This window comes from Maylandia zebra, linkage group LG14 (assembly GCF_041146795.1).
Source record: "Maylandia zebra isolate NMK-2024a linkage group LG14, Mzebra_GT3a, whole genome shotgun sequence".
Taxonomy (NCBI): Eukaryota; Metazoa; Chordata; class Actinopteri; order Cichliformes; family Cichlidae; genus Maylandia; species Maylandia zebra.
Window position 1 is genome coordinate 4641483 of NC_135180.1, and position 23898 is coordinate 4665380.

The window sequence follows — 23898 nt, forward strand, 5'->3', positions numbered from 1 at the left end:
CTGGGAATCCACGAGGGTGGCTTCATCGCCGCCTGTCTGGCAGAATAGAGAAGCAGAGTGCGAGGACAGCCAGAAAGCAGTCCTTTCTGTCTTTTTTTTTTTTTTTTTTTTTTTTTGGGGGGGGGGGGGTGTTCCCCTCATTCTCTAATGTCTTGGACAGATGATCCTGCTCCGACATTTAGGATTCTGGGCCTCAGCATAACCATGTATAATATCCACAAAACTCAAAAAGAGGTTATACACACACAGTACTGTAATATTATGTTGAAGCACAGTACGTATCACTCCGCAAGGCTCCTGCCTACGATAGCCGTAATGCTCCGACAATCCATCAAGAGGTGCGGCTTTGTAGCTTAGCAAAGTCGTACTAAAACATTTGACAGATTTTCGAGCGCCGTGTACATAAAATCGTTTCGAGGTCAGTAAACACAACCAGAATTCATACATAAGGCACACGGGATTATAAGGGGCACTGTCGATTTTCAGAAAAATCACTGGATTGATTTTAAGTGCACCGTATTTCCCAAAAAACACGGTAATAACGGCCCGCTAGCATGCTCCACCAAAAATAGTGCTTTGTTGTGTATCTGACGGACGAAAGCTAAACCAGTCCCACACCACTGAAGTTGCAGCATTTTTACAAACCAGTTCTGGTTCATCCGTTTCATTCAACGATCTGCTTTCACCCTTATCATTCTCCATCGCCGCCATGCTTTCCACCATATGCGTATGAAAAAAAGGCACTGCGCATGCGCGTTTTACCCATATTCTATGGCGATATTTCATTTTCTTATCGTTGCCCAACATTATACCGGTATTACCATGAACGGTATGATATGGCCCAGCCCTACTCCAGAGGAGGTGAATGGTTCAACTTACATTCCACACAGTCTTGTCCATCACAACAACAAAGCCCCCCTAGTCTTCAACTGCTCCTTCCTCTACCAGCAAACTGCCAAACTTAATGACCTCATGCTGCCAGGCCCCATGCTTAGCCCTTCACGCCTCAGCGTGTTACACCAATTCCACCACCATGCTGTGGCCATAAGCGGTGATATAAATTTATTCTAAATTTTTACTTTATCAAAAACATCTGGATTGAATAATAAATTGGATAGGTTGAGACTGGCTGTATGAAAGGTAGTCTAGAGCCTAGAAAAGCTGAAGGAGAGATGTGTTCAAGTAAAGCTCCTTCCAACACCATCCAACTGGAGCTAACAACAATGTTCCAATATTTGATGCCCAGCAATAATATATGTTTGGAAGTGACATATCGCTCATTGTTCTAACTAACTATAAGATATTTTCATGTACCCTCAGCTGTCTTTCATGAAGTTTTATGAAGATATGCAGTTGGCAATTAAGGTTGGAAAAGAAAGATTTTTTTAAAACACATAAAGAAATTTAGGAACTACACACATCTTGATAGATGTGACTTTTCCTCATAACAGAGGTTGATAATTAGCCCTATAAAGATCCCTAAAACTAAAACAAACAAAAACCCAAATTGACAAAGTAATCATTTGTCAGATGTTTCTACGACTTGATTTGGGTCCAATGGTGGTAAATTTCATTGACTGGACATAATATGGAAAGGCACACACCTGAATATATAAGATCCCATATTTGACAGTATATGTCAGAGAACAAACCAAGTCATCAAGTTCAAGGAATTGCCCATAGACCTCAGAGACAGATAGGATTACTCAGGGGTGCTGACTCATTTAAACTAACATAAAGAAGAAGAAGAAGAAAGTGTGTACATTATTGTACTTTATTGAGCCCCGTGGGGAAATTGCTCTCTGCATTTAACCCATTCACTCAGTGAAGCAGTGGGCAGCCATTGGGCGCCCGGGGAGCAGTGTGTAGGGACGGTACCTTGCTCAGGGGTACCTCAGGGTAGCTGTTAAGGGGAATCGAACCCCCGACCTTCCGATCATGGGGCAACCACTCTACCTACTGAGCTATCCCTGCCCCATACAACATCCTGTAACCAGGTTTCTGGTTTCTGACTTTTAATTTAGTGACCTCTGAGACATAAATGGGTTGGCGGTGTAATGAGGGCTTCAGTTTAAAACTAGTCAGCCTGTTTTCACAGCTGCTTCGAGCGCTAAAGGCCTCTATCACATAGGAAACGGCATACTCAGTGCTACACTCTGAAACCCATCGTTTCAGAGAGTACTTGTGCATTGAGCCTAGCTTCCAAAGCAGTATACAGCCTAAATTTCTTACAGGCATCATCATTACTAAAGGCTGAGGAGTAGCTAAATATCTTACACACTGAGTGCCAAAGGTGCAGGAGGGAAGCTACAAGCTTAACTAAGCTAGCGAATCCATAAAGACACAGTGAATCCACTGCACTTCCTAATTCTATGACTGTACTTCATCTGTCCTGATCGGTAGGGCAGGGCAACATGGCCAAAAATATTTATCACGATACAGGGAGTGCAGAATTATTAGGCAAATGAGTATTTTGTCCACATCATCCTCTTCATGCATGTTGTCTTACTCCAAGCTGTATAGGCTCGAAAGCCTACTACCAATGAAGCATATTAGGTGATGTGCATCTCTGTAATGAGAAGGGGTGTGGTCTAATGACATCAACACCCTATATCAGGTGTGCATAATTATTAGGCAACGTCCTTTCCTTCGGCAAAATGGGTCAAAAGAAGGACTTGACAGGCTCAGAAAAGTCAAAAATAGTGAGATATCTTGCAGAGGGATGCAGCAGTCTCAACATTGCAAAGCTTCTGAAGCGTGATCATCGAACAATCAAAATAGTCAACAGGGTCGCAAGAAGCGTGTGGAAAAACCAAGGCGCAAAATAACTGCCCATGAACTGAGAAAAGTCAAGCGTGCAGCTGCCAAGATGCCACTTGCCACCAGTTTGGCCATATTTCAGAGCTGCAACATCACTGGAGTGCCCAAAAGCACAAGGTGTGCAATACTCAGAGACATGGCCAAGGTAAGAAAGGCTGAAAGACGACCACCACTGAACAAGACACACAAGCTGAAACGTCAAGACTGGGCCAAGAAATATCTCGAGACTGGTTTTTCTAAGGTTTTATGGACTGATGAAATGAGAGTGAGTCTTGATGGGCCAGATGGATGGGCCCGTGGCTGGATTGGTAAAGGGCAGAGAGCTCCAGTCCGACTCAGACGCCAGCAAGGTGGAGGTGGAGTACTGGTTTGGGCTGGTATCATCAAAGATGAGCTTGTGGGGCCTTTTCGGATTGAGGATGGAGTCAAGCTCAACTCCCAGTCCTACTGGACATTGCTGCTGCACGCAATGTTGATGGTGAACAGATCAAAACACTGACAGAATCCATGGATGGCAGGCTTTTGAGTGTCCTTGCAAAGAAAGGTGGCTATATTGGTCGCTGATTTGTTTTTGTTTTGTTTTTGAATGTCAGAAATGTATATTTGTGAATGTGGAGATGTTATATTGGTTTCACTGGTAAAAATAAATCATTGAAATGGGTATATACAGTGGGGCAAAAAAGTATTTAGTCAGCCACCGATTGTGCAAGTTCCCCCACCTAAAATGATGACAGAGGTCAGTAATTTGCACCAGAGGTACACTTCAACTGTGAGAGACAGAATGCGAAAAAAAAAAATCCATGAATCCACATGGTAGGATTTGTAAAGAATTTATTCGTAAATCAGGGTGGAAAATAAGTATTTGGTCAATAACAAAAATACAACTCAATGCTTTCTAACATAACCTTTGTTGGCAATAACAGAGGTCAAACGTTTACTATAGGTCTTTACCAGGTTTGCACACACAGTAGCTGGTATTTTGGCCCATTCCTCCATGCAGATCTTCTCGAGAGCAGTGATGTTTTGGGGCTGTCGCCGAGCAACACGGACTTTCAACTCCCGCCACAGATTTTCTATGGGGTTGAGGTCTGGAGACTGGCTAGGCCACTCCAGGACTTTCAAATGCTTCTTACGGAGCCACTCCTTTGTTGCTCGGGCGGTGTGTTTTGGATCATTGTCATGTTGGAAGACCCAGCCTCGTTTCATCTTCAAAGTTCTCACTGATGGAAGGAGGTTTTGGCTCAAAATCTCACGATACATGGCCCCATTCATTCTGTCCTTAACACAGATCAGTCGTCCTGTCCCCTTGGCAGAAAAACAGCCCCATAGCATGATGTTTCCACCCCCATGCTTCACAGTAGGTATGGTGTTCTTGGGATGCAACTCAGTATTCTTCTTCCTCCAAACACGACGAGTTGAGTTTATACCAAAAAGTTCTACTTTGGTTTCATCTGACCACATGACATTCTCCCAATCCTCTGCTGTATCATCCATGTGCTCTCTGGCAAACTTCAGACGGGCCTGGACATGCACTGGCTTCAGCAGCGGAACACGTCTGGCACTGCGAGATTTGATTCCCTGCCGTTGTAGTGTGTTACTGATGGTGACCTTTGTTACTTTGGTCCCAGCTCTCTGCAGGTCATTCACCAGGTCCCCCCGTGTGGTTCTGGGATCTTTGCTCACCGTTCTCATGATCATTTTGACCCCACGGGATGAGATCTTGCGTGGAGCCCCAGATCGAGGGAGATTATCAGTGGTCTTGTATGTCTTCCATTTTCTGATGATTGCTCCCACAGTTGATTTTTTCACACCAAGCTGCTTGCCTATTGTAGATTCACTCTTCCCAGTCTGGTGCAGGTCTACAATACTTTTCCTGGTGTCCTTCGAAAGCTCTTTGGTCTTGGCCATGGCGGAGTTTGGAGTCTGACTGTTTGAGGCTGTGGACAGGTGTCTTTTATACAGATGATGAGTTCAAACAGGTGCCATTCATACAGGTAACGAGTGGGGGACAGAAAAGCTTCTTACAGAAGACGTTACAGGTCTGTGAGAGCCAGAGATTTTCCTTGTTTGAGGTGACCAAATACTTATTTTCCACCCTAATTTACGAATAAATTCTTTACAAATCCTACCATGTGGATTCATGGATTTTTTTTTTCACATTCCGTCTCTCACAGTTGAAGTGTACCTCTGGTGCAAATTACTGACCTCTGTCATCATTTTAAGTGGGGGAACTTGCACAATCGGTGGCTGACTAAATACTTTTTTGCCCCACTGTATTTGTTTTTTGTTAAGTTGCCTAATAATTATGCACAGTAATAGTCACCTGCACACACAGATATCCCCCTAAAATAGCTAAAACTAAAAACAAACTAAAAACTACTTCCACAAACATTCAGCTTTGATATTAATGAGTTTTTTGGGTTCATTGAGAACATGGTTGTTGTTCAATAATAAAATTATTCCTCAAAAATACAACTTGCCTAATAATTCTGCACTCCCTGTAGACTTAAACACACAGCGCGACCCGCGGATCAGAATCAGTGAGATGTCGCCTTTCTCACGATCGGGGCTGAAAGCCGACAGCTCGCTGATTCTGATCTGTCGGCGGGTCCGCGCTTTGTGTTCACGCCCTTTATGCGCTGATTCTAAAGCTGTTAGTTTGATGTCTCTCCAAACAATATTGACCGAACCAGCAGCAAAAGAAGATCCAAACTACGCTTCACATAAACATCGTCATGAATTCACTCTGACTTTTGCTGTTTTGCTTCCACGGCGATGCACAGCTCGCTCTCTCTCTCTCTCTCTCTCTCTCTGTACTTCAAGAACAGTTTCCCGTCTAAAAATCTGTTTTCTTCATTATTCGCTTGCTTGTTACGCACAAGTCTACCGTTGTTTACAGCGCTGTCGGCTGCTGTTTTTTTTCCCTTTTACATTCTTCCGAAAAGAAAACCTCATTTCTGCTCTTCAATACTGAACAAATTTAAACTTTTTAAAATTATGCAAAATGCAAAATGCTAAATCTCTACTAAAACCACTGTAACTTCAGAGGTAATGTTCATGTGTTGATTAATGGTTTTCTTTCGTTTTTGATGGACTGCAGAATATTTTTATAAATCCCAGGCCAGGAAAACCACCTTCATCTTTTTCTGTGTTTTATCTTCAGCTACTTTGACACAAAGGCCTCTGCTGTGATGCTCACACCTTTGATAAAGTCTTGCGTGTGTCAGCTTCCTTTTTATTGATACAAAAATATGTAAATGTACTGATCTGAATTATTTCTGACTGTCAAAATTTCCCAGATTTAAATCGAATCGAATTAAATCGAATCGTGGATCGAATCGATTCGGGACCTTGTGAATCGGAATTGAATCGATTCTAGAAATCAGTTACGATACCCAGCCCTACTCATTAGCCTCATTTACCAACTGGGCCCAGTCAGTAATCACCTCTCTGAGGTCATATAAGCTGGGGATGAACTGGATGTAGGAGGGTGGTTTTTCCTCTGGTGTTCCCACATTGTGTGTCGAAGGTGTCGGGAGAGATCCTATAGTGGGGAGTTGTGGAAGCAGTGTAGCTGCTACATGTGAGTCGTGTGGGCTTGTGGGCCCCTGGAAGTGCCTCCTCATGCTGTGGAGTTTTTTGTTTGGTTGTTCTGTTCTTTGTTGTTGCGACCTTTTTCTTTTTCCAAGTGTTATTGGTAAAATGGCGTTGTCGGCTCTTTATGTTAAGCTCATCTATAATAAAAACTATTTTATTTACTAGACACCTCTGTCTGTTCTCCTTTCATTCTGTTCCGGACCCATATGTTACCAGTCCCCCCACACACCCCTAGACCTTCATCGTGGGGACGTAACAATGATGTTAACTGCATAATCCCCAGGAGGCCCTAAGACAGCCTTATCAGTCAACCAGCAAAACCTCTAATGTTAAGTTTTACCCTTCTGATGACCCCTGTTGAGGCAGGCCCATCACGGGTCGATCAATCGTGGGCATGTGTATCGTGGTTAGCTGACTGCCTTAGCTGCCCAAGTGATGTCAGCCCTTTTTAACCATAGCCAGTGACTGGTCCTCTCAGCAGTGTTAGCTAGTTCTCCATTAGCCTGCCGTTGCGCCTGTCCTCTGATCCCAGTCTCTCTAAGCAGCTTTGCTCAGACTTAAAAAGAGGTTATACACACACAATACGGTAATATTCTGTTGAAGCACAATACGTATCACTCCGCGAGGCTCCTGACTACGGTAGCCGTAACGCTCCGACAATCCATGAAGCGGTGCGGCTTCGTAGCTTAGCAAAGTCGTACTAAAACATTTTTTGACAGATTTTTGAGCGCCGTGTTCCAAATAAAATCGGTTTAGTAATAACGACGGCCCACTTGCATGCTCTACCAAAAAATGGTATGATATGGCCCAGCCCTACTGATCGGTCTCATTTTTCCATTCATAAATTATATCTCTGACTTTCTCAGCGCACTCTCTTCATTTGTTAGTACGTTTCCATCTCAATCTCTAATCACCTTAATGCTGGGCAGACACTGTGCGATGACCTGCGAACGATGCAGGGTCTCACACTATACGGCCTGATGCTCTGATGCGACCTGAGTGCTCACACTGTGCGTCCATAAAACGAAGGTTATAACAGAAATAATGTCGCTTGCTCTCCCTCTGGCTTTCACTCATACAGACACACCACCACCATCAACTTTGCTAAATTGCTAATGAAAAACATTGATCAGGCAGCTGTGATTGAGCAGCAGTGTAGATCCAACTATTTTCACGGTTGTTGTGGTCGTGATCATTTTGTGAGGCCACATCGAAAAGGCTCGGATGAGCTTTCCAAAGTTCTACAAGTTGTGCCTCCATCGCTTGTGTCCAGATCACACGCTGCACTGCCGTACTGCTCCGTCTTTTTCCCTGACATTTGTGTTTGCGCGTGCGCAGTGTGAGAAACTGCGGTGACACCCTCACGACCAAGCGATTGATGATCGGGAGCTGGTCGTGAGGTGTTAATAGCTTCTCGTTACCCCACGTATACTACACGATGCACGATGAAGGCCAAAATCGGGCCAATCGCCAAAACGGTCGCACGACTCAAAAATCGGCTCAAAATGGGCCAAAAATCGCACAGTGTCTGCCCAGCATAACAGGGTGTACGTCCTTTCCCGCTCAATCTCTTTGGCTAGCCAACTGATACAAGTCCTTTTCTCCTTCCCCTGAGTGTCCAGCCTCACATACATGATCCTGTCTGACACTCTCTTCATCTCTAAAACACCATCTCACATCCTTAAACATTGCCCCTAATCAATTTCCTCTTCCTCTGTCTTTGGCCATGATGCATTGCACTTATTGCAGAGCGAGGCTGTACATAGTACTTGTGGCTGTGAGAGCATCAGCATTCAAACATAAAATTTCTGATGATTGTGAGCTACTGTTGAGATGAATTAATGATCAAGTACTGTCTTTTATGCCACAGAAAAGGTAAAATGTTGATGTGTTCTTACTTCAAGAAGAGCTGAGATTTGGCCTCCATCAGCTCTACTCCATCTCCCTCCTCTGGCTGCAAAGGAAGACCAGCTAACAGTGATACTACAGCCTCCATACTGGCTTGGTCCAGGTCCCTTAGCATCGCACATTACACATGCATGCATGCACACAAACAGACACACAGACAAATATGAAAACAATGAGAAGGGAGTTCATCATTTCCTGACAATACAATGGTTTTATAGCATATATTTAACAGAGATGCACCTTGTCAGGCACTTGATGTCATCATCAGCAGCTTGGTTGGAGGTTCCCATTACCCAGTCTGTCAGATATTCCACCATCTTGTTCCTACAAAACACCATGAGTGAAAAATTCCATTATGTCCAAAGGGGCAATACATTTCTATGTAAATAACAAGCGGAGGGGCAGCGGGCTGCACTATTGCGTCGCAGCTTGGTGATGGACGGTGCTTGTTTCAAACCCATTGACCACCTGGGACCTTTCTGTGTGAAGTCTGCATCTTCTCTCGGGTAGTCTAGCTTCCCCAAACAGTCAGAAGATATTCAAAGGGTTATGTTAATTTGCGAGTCTAAATTGGCCAAACGTGTCAAAGTAAGCGTCAATGGTCGTCTGTCTCTCAGTGATACCTGGGGACCTGTCCAGAGTGTACCCTGCCTTTTGCCCTGTGACAGCTGGGAAAAGCTTCAACCCCCCCCCCCATCCCCCATCCAACTCTGAATCGAATAAGTGGAAGAAGAAAATCTAAGTGAATAGGATGTGTTCTTCAGTTAAAATGCATTAAGTCAGTAAGTGCAAGCAGCAGGTATAAAAAGTAGAAGATGTGTTTTTCCTCAGTGATGTGCAAGCAAACAGTGTCCTAACTGGTAGCTGGTTCTACTGACCTGAACTTCATCTCCTGGCAGAAGGACAGGTCATCTCGTCTCTCCATCATCACCTCGACCAGCTGGCACAGCTTGGTTTTGATCTGGATCGCATGGACTACATTACCCAAAATACGCACATACCTAAGGGATAGAGCACAGTTCTGTGTAGCTCAGAGCATATTCTGTGATTTTCATTACAGTTTCCAAAAGCTTCAGAGACAAATAAAATCATAATTCCATTCACTTTGAAAAAACAAAATCTCTCTCACTGACATTATTCACTTTTTAAACACATTTGGATAAGCAAACATTTGATCCTGTTTAAAACAGCGCCTATTGATAAAGTCGACATACTCTGATGGAAAACCCTAAAAGGGTTAAACGTACTGGATTTATATAGTTTTTCCTTCTAGTCTTACTCGCCCCTCACAGTATATACAGCCACTTAAAATGGTCACCTGGTCCCTAACAGGACGATGATGGATGCTTAGCCGATTCTTAGCAGTAATGATATATCTTGCCTGTGACATGGACCATGCAACCATGAGTAGGAACACCCATAAGTGGCATTTAGGAAAACCAGTTGTAATGTCTTGCATATCCAGCAGGGGGAGGAGTGTGCATTCATTTACCTTTTAAATACTTATAACAGAACCATTACTTTAAGCCTTTCTATAAAATACCAACATAAATGTTTGCTTGCACCAAATAAAAAAGAGGTTGTGCATACCAAACACGCAAGACAGAAGACAGACAGTGATGCTTGCTGTCTATGGTCAAAATCAAAACTGAAATGTGAATTAAGCACTTGCTGGATTGTGCAACACCCAGCAATTAATGCAATTTAAACAAGCTGCCATAGAGCACTCAAAATGTGTGTATGTGCCTGCGTTTTTCTGCCAGAAATTTGTGGCACTTTGTTCTAAACAATTGGGGTGATTAATAGGGTCAGTAAAAAGATTCTGTAGGAGAGGGGCACAAAATAGTAGTTTTACTAATAATGTATGGATTGCATAATTTTAAAATGCAGTAAATTGGCTGGTGTAACTGCGTTTTTTGTTTTAAACCCTTCTGCTCTGTACATCTCTGATAAATCACTACTTGTAACACATTAGGCGATTATTCAAACAGCTCTCTGACCCCTCCCACCAAAGGCCAATGAATTCCAAACCCCAGCCCAAATATCCTCTCTATGTCCAACTGTGATTTTAACAGACGCACATAGTAGTCCTGCAGAAATCACTGACAGAAAGTACTGACAGAACACTGTGATACAAACAATCTTCTTCTTTGAATTTTCCTGAATTTTATGACATTAAAATAAGGGAGTTAAGCTTTTTACATTTTAATGCTTGTTGTTCAGCTGCCGTGCTTTATCTGTATTTCATTGAAACAATCATCACTTATTAATGATCGTGAAATAAAAGCCTTCCTTCTACAGGCAAGCAGCAACCCCCCAATATGGGAATAGTTTCGGTGACTACAAGATTTCTCATAAAATCTTTTACAGGTAATAATTCAAGTCAAAGGGGTGTGTTTATAGTGGAAAGTAGATATGTCCCAGGAGAAGGAGGGGGGTACTCCGATCAGCTGACAACCGGTTGACATATGGCTGTTAGCAGCAAACATGAGTGGCTGTACCTGTAAACCACATTCACCCATTTAGTTTATGAGGTAAAAAGGTGCCTTATCCTAGATTTTGCTAGTATTTAATTCTCATCTGCAGGTCCTGGACAGGTACACAAAATATTAAAGAATTTATAATTTAATCAAACATACAGTCTCCAAAAGTTGATTGTGTTCATCTGGACATGGCGTTTTCAGTGAGAGAAACGTTTCATCACTCATGCAAGTGACTTGTTCAGTTACTGGAGACTGAAGAAGCCTGAGGACTTTGTTATTAGATAAAATGAATATTGATAAAGTTTACCTTTATGGGCAGAATCTGCAGTAGAAAAAATGTGATAAATCAGAATATATCACATCGCGAGTTAAGTATTGTGATCATATCGTATCGTGGGGTGTCTGGTGATTCCCACCTCTACTAAATATGTTCAAACTTTTGACCATACTCTTTTAATGCAAAGTGGAGATGGTTAAGCAGAAAATGTTCTACATGCCACTGTGAGATGGAATGATCCATGAGAGAAGGCTGGACCATTCTGCTAAATGATGAAGAAACTCTACTAGAAGTTATTCTGCTAAAAGGAACAACTATGTCCAGATGTTATGACATTTATTTTCACATTTTTAATGCCAAAAAGAACATCAATTTAGATTTAGTTTGTTGTGGTGTTTTATGCTTTGTAATTTCCATCACCGCACAATGTTTTAATTTCATATTTTGCTGTGATTACCTTACTAGGTTGAGCATCATGGTCTCAATGCTGGCTTGTCCCAGGTGTTCAGAGCTGCCCTCTGAGTGGTTATCTAACAGGTTCTTCATGATGGCTATGGTCTGCTCCACAAACTGTGTGTTAGTGTCGTTGATGGGAACCTGAAAAAACGGAAAGCCACAACGTAAATGTCAGTAACATTGTTACTGTACACAGTGTTAAAGAAACAAAACAACAAACACACTTGGTGACTTTTGATAAAGGACTAAATTTTATCAAAGCTGCAGTGTGATGAACCAAAACAAAGAATTGTTTAAGAAAAATCTGACAATTTAATCCAGATTTGTTTTTGAGTCCTTGCCAGAAGAAAATTTGGGGATTTTTTGGGCCAAAACCAGCCATTTAACCAAAACTCCAGCGTTATTGACAGTTAACCATGTTAAACTCTCCTCAAGCAAGGTAATGATGATTCTTTTAAATATTATGAATATATATAATTAAAAAGTAATATTAATCCATTTAAGACTGATAAAGAACATTTTTCTGCAAATTACAGATACAGCCACTCAAAACTGCTGCTTTCAGCCAGAGATGAGCCGACAGTCAACTGTCAGCTGAAAGTCAGTCGCTGAGAGTCTCCCTTTCGTCCTTGGGGCGTATACTTTCCGCTATAAACACGTCCCTTTCACTCAATTGCATAGTGGCACCAAGGGATGTCGCTTTGTTAGGGGAAAGAAAAAATAAAAAACCCACACACTTTGGATAGTTAGTCATAGATGATTTTCTCAGTATTATTGTAGGGCCTTTATGTTATAATATAAAGCGCATTAAGGCAAGTGTTTTGATTTCATGCTATAAAACTGAATTTAATGGAATTTTACATTCTTTTGATAGCTTTTGCTGTAAACCTCTTCACCGATTAAAATCTAAAAGAAATTGATAAAACTTCATTTTCAGCATTCAGACATTTCATACTACAAATCCCCCAAACTATTTTCAGTTAACAGTTTTTCATTCATCCAATTCAAGCTAATCTAATAAAATAGTTACAATTTAAAGGAAAATTGAATACAAAAAATAATATTCTTGCACACAAGCTTCCTCAAAGATCCCAGCCTATTGTTTGCTGGGCTGATACTTCTTCAGACCTCTGTTTGAAATATGAGTACATTCTTCACTTTTCCGTGTAAGGTTGAAACTAAATACTTTGATTTATTCTTTAAATTTCTTCTAATTCTTACATTTGTATAGTCGCTCATTAAGACCAGGTTGAACGCTAATAACGCGATTCTTTGTGACCTGTTAGCACATGCAGATTTTCCACCTATAACTAAATAATAATAGTATTCTTGCACACAAGCTTTCTCAAAGATCCAGACCTGCATAAATACTACAGGTTGGATACTTTGCAGGACATGTATCAGTCGTTGGACTTGGAGTGTCCCTTTCACAGCGCAAAATTTTTGAACCAGAGTATTATATTGCAAATCACAAAGGCGATTTACTAAGATTAGTGGCAGACACCTTGAGTAAGCAGGCAGGACTGTGATCGTTACCGCTATGACGTAATTTATTTGGAAAGTGTAAATGGTGAGAATTACCAATGGTTTTACGCACAGTGCCAGAGCTTTGTGGTTCACTCCTACAGCAGTGTTTTATTAATCATCCACATATTTCTGGCTGAAACACACACATACATATTGTTGCACAATCTGAATTAGTTTAAGTTTCGATTTTGTAGTTTATATAACAAAACATACAAGACCCTACAATAATAATTTTACGCTGTCATGTTCAGAAACACAAGTCAGCAATAATCACAGAATGCAAGCATCACTTTCTGTCTGACCTGTTCGTGCACAACCTGTAATTTTTTGGCTGCAAACATATTAATATACATATTTAATAACAAGGCTCAACATTAGCCAGCAATCGGTCAGGATTCCAACGTGGTGCTGTCACTGATGAGGCGGCAGTTTTAAGTGGCTGTATCTGTAGTTGTTTTTACTTTTAAAACTTTATCCACAATTTTCCAACAATACAGTTTATGTGTACTGAGGTGATTTCATAGGCTTTTACTGCTTCTGTCCTAAAATTGAAAAAGAAGGTCCTGAATAACAAATTATGCTACGTCCTCGTGTCACTGGATGGCATAAAGATTTTTGAAAATTGGATGAGGTTATACAGGAGGCTTTCTAAAGCTCAATTAAAAAAACGACTGCTATTAAAACAAGGGCCTATTACACAACCACATTTCTAATTTTTCTCCACTATTTGACACATTTTTACTTCCTAAGAAAATTTTTAACATTTATTTCTCTTTAATACGAACTCACCGGACCCTGAGTGTCAAAGAACTTGCCAATGCTGTTCTTGAGCTTGTTGAACAGCATGGGATACAGAGCTGGACTGAGCTCCAATCCAAGGAGATCCTTAACATTGGTGCGAACATGGAGGCCCACCCTGTCGTGGCCACAAACCAGCAGAGCCAGCAGCCGGTCCAGGAAGCGGCTCACAGGTGTCTCACTCGAGGCCGAAGAGCAAGAGGAGGTCATGAGGTTGGACACCTCACAAGGGCCCATAGAGATCATGGAGTGTTTACGCTCGGTCATGGAACCCATAGGTGGACTGTATGTGGGTGGGCCTGGGGTGCTGCGCTGCTGGAGGCACACACCGCCCAGAGCACACAGAAATCCTGTCATGTTGATCCACTCCTGCTGCAGGGGGATACAAAGACACTGAGGCCCAGTGGCACAACACCAGGTAAGCTATTTGTTACAAGTCTGCATTCAGTAATATCTCTGTTCATATTGCATTGTCTCAAAACAAAAATTCACATCAACAGCAACAAACAGGTCACCAAATCTTAGTTTGACTAATCAGAATTCTTTGAGACTGTTTTAATGATTGTAATGTTTAGGATTATAATTCAGTTTCCAAAATAAATAAGCTTCTAAAGATGACTGAATATAACACAATAGTGGACTTGCAATCAGGTAGAATTCAGAGCTAGTAAATAATCCATACCTGCTAAAAACTGGTGTCCTCTGCTACTGCCTCACAAGAAGTGCTCTTATATTTTATCTTAGTATTTTGTGCTTTCAGGTAAAACTAAGTCTGGTACTCCCAGCAAAGATGTGATACATAGAGACGGTAACTTCACATTTCCCTATACCTTACCTGTCCATCATCTGCCTTGTTTTTGGGAAAGTTGAGAATCTGTTTGGTGGCCTGGTCCCATTTAGCGTATGTGTCCTCCCAAGCCTACAACATTAACAAATTGTAAATTTGAGATCTGAAGATATTGTATAAATCAACCAAGAAGTCACCAGGGAAGGGTGATTACAAAAATAACAAAAAGCACATCAGTAGCCCTGAAAATGAATGTAAATTGAATGTTACTTCAATATTTCCTGGCGTAGGATGCTCTATCCTCCTCAACAAAGCCATCACCCTCTTCTGCAAGGTGGAGCGGCCTATGGAATTAAGAACAAAGCCTTCATTTAAAGACTTCTATTTTGGGATCTACAGACAATATAAACAGAAAACAATGACATCTAGATATTCCTAGTAAAGCAGGATCTAAAAAACTACTAAATCACAGTATGTGCCTATTGTTTAGACCCTGCTTTTGCATTTTGGCTTAGTTTTTGATAAATGATGTCATATTGCGATACAGTACTGTGCAAGAGTCTTGCATCAATTTCATTTCTTGATATTTTACTTCCAAGAAATAAGAGGGTTCTTTTGAGTGGTCCTCAGCAATAGTTCTCCAGGATTTTGTAAGGTCTTTCAATGACTTTCTTTAGACACTGACTGCTTTTTTTGCTGATTTCAGTCCACTTATATCTGAGTGTTTTCACTGGAATGTTTTTCTTTTGTTGTTTGTTTTCTTTTTGTTTGTTAAGCCATATAACACTGACGCATAGAACAACCAAGGATGAAAAAAAGCCACATAACTCAGCAGACAACTTAGCCAAAAACATTTTTCTATTATCTTTAGGCACTTTACTACTTGCAGCCTGTCATAAAATTTGTTCTTTATTTAAAAATAGCAAAGATAACACAGTTTGCTAACTACAAAAACTGAATTTTCACATCACAAAGGTGATTCTCACAGAGATTAAAAATTAGAATGTGTGCAGATTGTTCTTACAAAAATGTAAAGAAACTGAACAAGTGGAGGATAGATGAAGTGGTAGGTCTAAAAAGGTATGCCAAATTACATAAGAACTGAACTCAAAATCAAATGATGATTCTAAATATGAAACTTTTTGGTTTAATATTTATGTGAATCCTATTTGGATGCTTTTCTCGGCTTGAGTGAATTGTCTGACACACACTGGCTGCTGAGGACACACTTTGTATTTTGCTTGATTGAGCATGCATCAAAACGTGTTTTCCGTTTATTTTTTTGTTTGTTTTGTGCATCAAAGCAAAATCATTTACAATTTATTCATGTGAAAAGATTCATTAGATGGCATGAAGCCAAACTGGAGGATTACTTCTAGCTAAGGTACAGGCAACATACTTACCCGTTCCCATCATGTTGCTGACAGATGCCAGTTCACTGAAAGTCATATAGTTGGGCAGGATTGTCTGAACGGGCACCTCGTCAGCAGCACTGCGGATATCAGCTTCCTCACACAGGTGGCGAAAACAAGACATGGCCACCAGAACAGCTTCGGTGTCTGGGCTCCACAAGAACATGTAGAGGCACACCTCTAGCTTTGTCTGTGCCTGCCGACAGATGGGGATGCCACCACCCATGGTGGCACACTCCTGAAAATAGCAAGTAACATCCTGATTATACCCACCTTGTGGGACATCACATCATCACCCTTCCTGGTTCTAAGCCAATGAAACACATCTCGCAAGGACTAGACTGATCACTGGGGCATACACCAGAGTAATGTGCGTAAATAAATGGGGCTGCACCTTGTTTTTGAGCAAAAACTTGTTCCTGCAGATGAGAATCTCCCTCAGCCATTTCAGAACCTCTGTCCCATTAACAATTAGCTGACCGATGAGTTTGCGGCAAATTAGGAAGAGCACCTGTGAACTGAAAAGAAGAACATAAACAAGCGGTCCTGTAAATTTCAATGTTTATAACATCAACTGAGTATGTGCTGCTTTTTTTACACTATAACAACATAAAAGCACCTTTCAGAAATGCACATCTTTCCATTATTTTCCATTAATTCCATTAACAGTATCTGAAACTGTCGACTTCATATATAAATAAGTACTAAATGGTCATTTTTGAGGAAAAGTTCCAACGAACATACTGAGTCCAACCTACTTGTGTACACTCAATTTATTAGTTATACCTGCTGAACTGCTTATTAGCACAAATATCTAATCATCCAATCACATGAAAGCAACTCAATGCATTTAGGGTCATACTGTGACGGATCATCATCATATCTCATTACCTGTAATATTTTCATTTAAGCTGTCCTGACTTAATTCACCAGTTCTAAAAAGATTAAAAGGGGCTATAGAGTCCCAATCAAAAGTTTTAGACCACTTGAAAAATAGCAAAAAAATCATTTGTTGCATGGTTGGATCTGAACAAGATTCCAAGTAGAGCTTCAAAATCCAACAAGAAGAAATGGGAGTGAGACAAAGCATTTTTTGGAGCATGCAATTTATTGCAAACAAGACTTCAACTGAAACAGGCCGTTTTACAAGCTGATGAAAGGTTTAGGACCACACCTCTAAAAAACCCTGTAGACCCCCCAAATCAGAAATCAAAATTCCAAACATGAACTCGGTAATGAATAGCTCCACCGTTATTGTTGATCACTGCAAATTTTGTTGCAGGAATCCTTGATGCAAACATTTACATGAGGTAGGTGGGAACATTTCTCCAAGTGGTGAAGACGGGTGCACGAAGGGAATCTACTGTCTGGAACTGTTGTCCATTTTTGTAAACTTCCCTTGCCAGCTATCCCCAAAGGTTCTCAGTTGCATTGTAGATTGGGGGAACATGCAGGATGGTCCAAAAGAGTGATGGTATTGTCCTGGAAGAAGTCCCTTGTCCTGCGGGCATTGTGTACTGTAGTTGTTACCACACAGACCTGGGCCCTCAGTCATGAGGGATGTTCTCTGCAACATCTGGACATAGCCAGCGGCCGTTTGACGACCCTGTACCTCTTGTGCTGCCCCCTCCACTGTGGTGGGTAGAAAGCAGCTCAGGTGGGATCTGCTTGTCATGCCAGTAACATTGGAAACAATCAGGACCATCGAAGTAAAAAAATTTTCACATCAGAGAATAAAACTTTCTTCCACCTTCCAATGTCCCATGTTTGGTGCTCTCTTGCAAAGTCCAACAGGTCAGTTCTGTGGCGTTTAAGGAGACGTTTTTTGTTTTTGAAGCCCTTCAGTCTTAGATGCCATCTGCTGATTGTGGGGCTGCCTTCAGCACCAGTAACAGCCTTAATTTGGGTTGAGGATCATCCAGTGTCTTGACAGACCCTCTCGCTCAGTGCTGGTGAAATTTTTGGGGGTCTTCCACTTGACTTTTTTGTTCCATAACCATCAGGATTCATTTAAGAAATCCTAAATTACTGTTTTGCTGCGTCCCACCTCAGCAGCGATGGTGTGTTGCGAGAGACCCTGCTTATGCAGTTCAACAACCCGACCACGTTCAAAAAGGGAAAGCTTCTTTGCCTTTGCCATCAGAACCTCATGACAGTGTGACTACTGGACAGAAGATGACAATGAATCCACATTTTTGCAAAACCTTTGATCAGCTGTTTCAGTTTAAGCTTTGCACGCTCAAAAAAATGTTTTGTCTCACTCCCATTTCCTCTTGTTGCATGTTCAAGTTCGACTTGGAACCTTTTTATCATTCAACCATGCAAAATATGATTTTTTTTTGCAATTTTTCAAGTGGTCTCAAACTTTTTATTGGGACTCTACTTTGTTTTATACTCTATGCCCCAGCATAGACTAGACATAATAATGTCCAAGAAGTTCCTGGCTTCAATGTCAAAATATCTTCTAAAACATATTCAGCGGATGGATGTAATATTGTTTGTGTTATGAAATAAAAACAAATTCACTAAAAGGCAAGAAAATGAGTCACAACCCTTTGGGACATTGCTGAGTCTTGATGGGAATGATCAAATTTAAGATCTCTAGCTTCTTCATGAAAGATAAGACTGTTGTACCTAATGTCCCAAAATGTCTCTATGGGGGCATCAGGATTCCACAGCTCTATGTTCTCTGGTTGGTGCAGAACTAACAAAGCCTGGAAATCAAAAGAGCAAGAGGAAGGAGATTTTAGACTTAAGAGAAAGAACCAGGAAGAGGTAAAGATTAACAATCAAAAATAAAAAGATCAGTTCCTATCTCTATTATAATAACTTGCATAAGAAATTTACCACAATTCCAGAGACCGTGAGACTGTGTAAAATTTGAGACAAACCTCAAGAGATATCATCACTTTGGGTCAGAACTTTCAGAAAAAAGTATTTTTGAAATTGTTCTTTAGCCTTAAGCTGAATAAATAGCTTGAGCTGTGTGATCATATAAGTTCAACTAGCTCTTTCATTTTTTTTCCCTGTTTTATTTGTTTGTGTTTTCCACAGAACATATAAAACACTTTCTTAAATTGAAATAGGAGACAACAGCAATAATCAGTTGTCTCTAGTGAATTCTTGCTCCCACAGATGGATTCCACCTCTACAATCTTTGAATGGAGTTGTAGTTGGAGTCCTTGTTCTGCAGCTCAGCAAATCCCCGCAGCAGAACAAGAGCACCACGGCCAACTACAGTCAACAACTATGAAGTTGGTGTCTGTCTAACAGCAAGACAACAGACTTTAGAGAGAGAGAGCCGAATGGTATTAGGGATAGCAAAGTCCTGCTCAGCCTACTGACTGGCTAATAGCTGGATGTTATTAGTCATGTGAACATTCACATGTGTAAAACTGAAAGGAGTTTTTTCCCTTTTATTCCTGCTTTTCATTTTAAATATCTGTAGGAAGTGCACCGAGCATTGAGCATTGGACTCTGACCTCCATGGCTTCTTGTGAGAGCTGGGTACTGTTGGTTAGCGGCACCAGCTGCACAAGGCCAGTGATGAGCTCTGCTGTGCTGCTCTGCATCTCTGGAGCTTGTTTCACTGGATTCTGATACACAACGACACAAACAAAAATATGAGCATACTTGCAAAATATTGAAGTCGAAAGATATTTTTGTACCAGTTTAAACAAAGAAAAATATCAGTTGTTTCTAGCTGATAAGACAGTCCAACATAAATGTAGAGGGACTCACATGCAACATGAGTTTGGGGTCGGCATGGATGAGTTTAACCAGAGCAAGGAGGAGGCACTTGTAACTTCGAGTGTCCAAATCTGTGGCTTTCTCTTTGAACTTAAGGCTGGTGGTTTTCTTTCCAATAAATGTTAGACTCTGTAGCAGGCAGCAGAGAGAGAGGCAGAGAGAGAGAAAAGACAATATAGCAGTAACTAGTAGCCAAGTGTAATTATATACATGTATAATTATATTGCAGAGTTGACTCTTTATTGTAATAGTACAGTTTGTCTTTTGCCATGTTTAGTTGAGGCATGCTTTCTCTGACCTTCAGACAAGTTTGTTTAAATAAGTAAAACAGTTTACAATATCCTTATGCCTTCTCACCGGAGTCATGCGTAGGGGGGCATGTGTGCCAGTGCCTTGGGTTACACGGTTGAGGGTGTCTGAGAACATGAAGCGAAGCTCTCCAGAGTGGCAGTATACTGCATCAATCTTAGGCCACCAGTCCAGGTGGGACTGAAATAAAACACAGGACAAGAGATGACAAGTAAGTCACAGAACACTTCAAACTGTTGCAGGACCACTGATGTATGAGCCTATGCAAACTTACATTGTTGATTATTCTATGTAACGAGTTGACCAGGACAAAGTGAAAGGTGGAAGGGGATGACGAGGCCAGGCAGACCTATAAGACAAAGAGGAAGCACCCCGAGATTTACAGGAAACTTCTCATGTCATGCACCTTCAAACAAAGGTTAACATGCCATACAAGAAAATGAATATCACTTTTTTCCTGTCTACCTTAAAGTGCTGGTTGTTGTGAGGGTTAATGCGGAAACAGGACACAAAGCAATCCATCATGAGCTCCACATCAGCATTCTGACTGCCCGTTCCCCTCCAGAAGGGTTTGGCTGGGTTGAACAGCAGAGCCTGATGAAACACAGTCACTTGATGTCATTCACAAGCACATTTCTACAAAGACAAACTTCATCACAACGTCCTTATAGATAAATATAATAAAGGGACCAGTTACAGCAGTTACAAATACTGTTATATACAAAACGTATAATATGTATAACATATGTAATAATAATGAATGAAGTAATATCTTTCAAAGCCTTTGGATGTTCTTTAAAGTCCGATCTGCATAATGATTGTTTAAGGATTGTCCTGAAAAACAGTAAAAGCCAACTGACTTGGAGCAAAGGCTGAGAAGGGGAACTGTCCTCAGCATCGCAACAGAGATGAAAATAAGACACACACACAATGCATTAACCTGCCTACTAACACACACACAGACAGCCAATGAAGACCAGCTTACACTCGTAATCATAGTCATATAGTTCATCAGTGTGAAACACGCTTACTAACAAATACCGAGTTCATCCGTTTCAGTGCCACCAATCAGTGATCCGTCAATAAACTTGGTGGTTAATACAAGTGTAAAATGCTTGAAATATGAAGGCACTGATCTTTTATTTGGATCTTTCAAACATGCATTTCTGTTATCATGCTGTCCTGTCAACTTGCAGGGTTAAGATTTGACATGTAAACTAACCGAGTGTCATCATGTCAGGGGAACATAAAATAAAACACCAGTGAACAGAATGTTGCAGATGGTTAAATGTGACTCAGATCCACCGCTGTATGCATGTGAGTGGAGACTCAAACAAACTGCTGTTATTCCTGCTTCTGATGAACTGGTGAAGCTTGCACACCAACACACACACACCTTATATACCATCTCATCCATATATAAGATTTTTATGTTTGTTTAAGTGTAACACTGAGGGCTGTGGAAGCCCAGCAATTTCAAATTCCTGTGTATGATCTGTATGTATAGTTTTTGACATTGAAGCTAAATTTGACTTTGATTACATGGGAACAAACTTGCTACATGTAACAGCACATGGGAAGGGAGCTAATGAGCAGTTCGAGAGAGAAAAAACAGTGTCTATTTGACAAAAGATAAGTGTACAGCCAGGGTAATTCTCACTGAACTGATTTTATAGGCTACATGACGGCATTTCACGCGTTTCTCTTTCAAAGACTGAACAAAACGATTGGGGCTGCGGCTAACATAAATGCAACAGTACAAACAGTTGAAAGAAACTGACGTTCCAGGGGTAAAACATCGCAAATTAGGTGTTCAGGAAGCATCTAACAACAAATGTTTGTGTTGCAAACAACCGCCACACCATATTGCCAGTTTCACCAAGCAAATACATTGCTGTGTTGAGGCCTAAACCAGGCCCCAACACTTTTTAACGGTGGACTTAAAGAAACCTGTCAGGTTTTATCCCTCTGGAGGGGTCCACATTTTTTGATCGGTCGATGATTTAATAATCTGTTCTCCTTTTAAGTGGGCTTGTGAGATTGAAACTAAAGGGCTATAAAATACCTCACTAAGAACAGCCCGAAGTGAGCTTCAGAGAAACTCACCTTTCTGGGACACATGTTCACACCACATGGTCAGACCCTCTGTCTAAAAAGGATTGCAGTGATCCAACCCATTCCAAAGTCACAAAGATTTTTATTTATTTATTTATTTTATTGATGTATTTATGTATTCATTGTTTGTCTTTTGGAATGAATGTAACTGGAGCCTCGTCGTCTCGTCTCTCTATAAACTGTACTGCATACAGCAGAAATAACAATAAAGTTTGACTTTTTGCTATGACATCATATGTATGTCATATACATGCTGCCGAGAGGCTCCATCATCAGCAATGATACATCGGAGGGGAATGACTGGACATGATAGACTAAAAGAATGACAAGACCAGCAGGCCCACCTCCACCTCCACCAATCTTTTATCTGCCACATTCTGTGTCACGGATCGCACTGAGAATAAACTATATTTACTAGCTGCTTCTTGGTTTTGGCATCACACTGTATTATTGAAAAATGCCAAATATCACAGTGAAAAAATGTACTGTTTTAAACCCAGCATCACTTCTCCCCACAGCAGCAAATGATGAACCACATGATTTTATAGCAGCCATTTCTGGAATCTGTTCACCCAGACCTGACCTACAGGGTGCACTGCTGGCTAACTTTAATCTGAAGGTTTTTGTGGACGATTTGGCATAACGCAGCCCAGACACCAGTGAAAAAGTAGGATGTGCACAGAACATCTTGGAATTAGGCTCTTTACCATATTGCTATTCAGCTTAAGTTGCTGAGCTTGTAGCATTAGAACAAGCAAGTGAAATCACTTAAGATCAGTCACCATTTACACTGACTCTACATAAACACACAGGGTGATATAAGATACATTTTGTCACATGGAAATAAAAGTTTTTAACTGATTCAGGTAAATCCATTGCACATCACAAAAAAGCTGCATTTCTGGATGCTTGATTACTCCCATAAACTGCAGCTGTTTGTAAATGTGAAGTTTATAAAACTTCAAAAATTCTCTTTCTCTAGGCAACTATAGCGTGGAGACAGTGGTAGAGCCAGCACCTAAACAAAATCTGGAACCAGACCACAGCATTAACACTAACTTCATCTCCTAACAACAATTTACAGGCTACTCAGAGCAAAACATATGTACCCAACCTTTCTTTTCCTTTCACTCTCCTCATTATGCTAAATTGACACATGAGAAGGAAAAGGCGGGATGGTACAACAAATACAGCTACACAAGCAGAACAAATTTTACTTTACAAATGGGTTTGTTTGTTTTTTTGCAATTTTTCTATGATTTGTGTAACTAACAATCCATGTACAGGTATAAAAACTGCAGGTAGTACATCTATGCCTACATAAGCCTTTTTTTGTGGCTGCCGTCAGCAGCAGTCGGGGTATGCAATTTGTATTCTATGTGTTGGTATGAAAACAAGATGTTTATTTGTGACAGATCTGTCGAGTTTATGTTAGTCATGTGCAATACAGAATGTGTTGACATTTTGTAAAGGTTAAATTAAGAACTGTAAAAGGTCAAATTGTGAATGTCTTTTTCATGTTGAATAACATGCTTTATTGTTTATTCTCTATGAAAATTGATTATTTTATGTTGTTTTGTACAGTTCTCAACGCATCATTGGTGGCACCTGTGTCCACTAAATGCCAGAAGAAATCAAGAATGCCATGTGTCCGTTATT

General features: G+C 40.8%; 1 protein-coding gene across 4 annotated transcripts in view; it reads right to left on the minus strand.

The window, feature by feature from the left end:
• nf1a (neurofibromin 1a) overlaps nucleotides 1-23898 on the minus strand; it is a 139293-nt gene that overhangs the window by 80999 nt on the left and 34396 nt on the right. For 2 of the 4 annotated variants that reach the window (XM_024804869.2, XM_024804866.2), the window contains exons 10-24: nucleotides 20590-20718; nucleotides 20399-20473; nucleotides 20173-20304; nucleotides 19807-19944; nucleotides 19548-19661; nucleotides 18700-18779; nucleotides 16460-16583; nucleotides 16057-16303; nucleotides 14924-14997; nucleotides 14702-14785; nucleotides 13858-14259; nucleotides 11543-11682; nucleotides 9204-9326; nucleotides 8566-8649; nucleotides 8316-8432 (exon numbers count right to left, since the gene is read on the minus strand). In XM_024804869.2, the coding sequence (XP_024660637.2) occupies nucleotides 8316-8432; nucleotides 8566-8649; nucleotides 9204-9326; nucleotides 11543-11682; nucleotides 13858-14259; nucleotides 14702-14785; nucleotides 14924-14997; nucleotides 16057-16303; nucleotides 16460-16583; nucleotides 18700-18779; nucleotides 19548-19661; nucleotides 19807-19944; nucleotides 20173-20304; nucleotides 20399-20473; nucleotides 20590-20718 (2063 nt within the window). The remainder of the gene's footprint in view (nucleotides 1-8315; nucleotides 8433-8565; nucleotides 8650-9203; nucleotides 9327-11542; nucleotides 11683-13857; nucleotides 14260-14701; nucleotides 14786-14923; nucleotides 14998-16056; nucleotides 16304-16459; nucleotides 16584-18699; nucleotides 18780-19547; nucleotides 19662-19806; nucleotides 19945-20172; nucleotides 20305-20398; nucleotides 20474-20589; nucleotides 20719-23898) is intronic. The other 2 variants (XM_024804868.2, XM_024804867.2) reach the window with 2 other exon arrangements.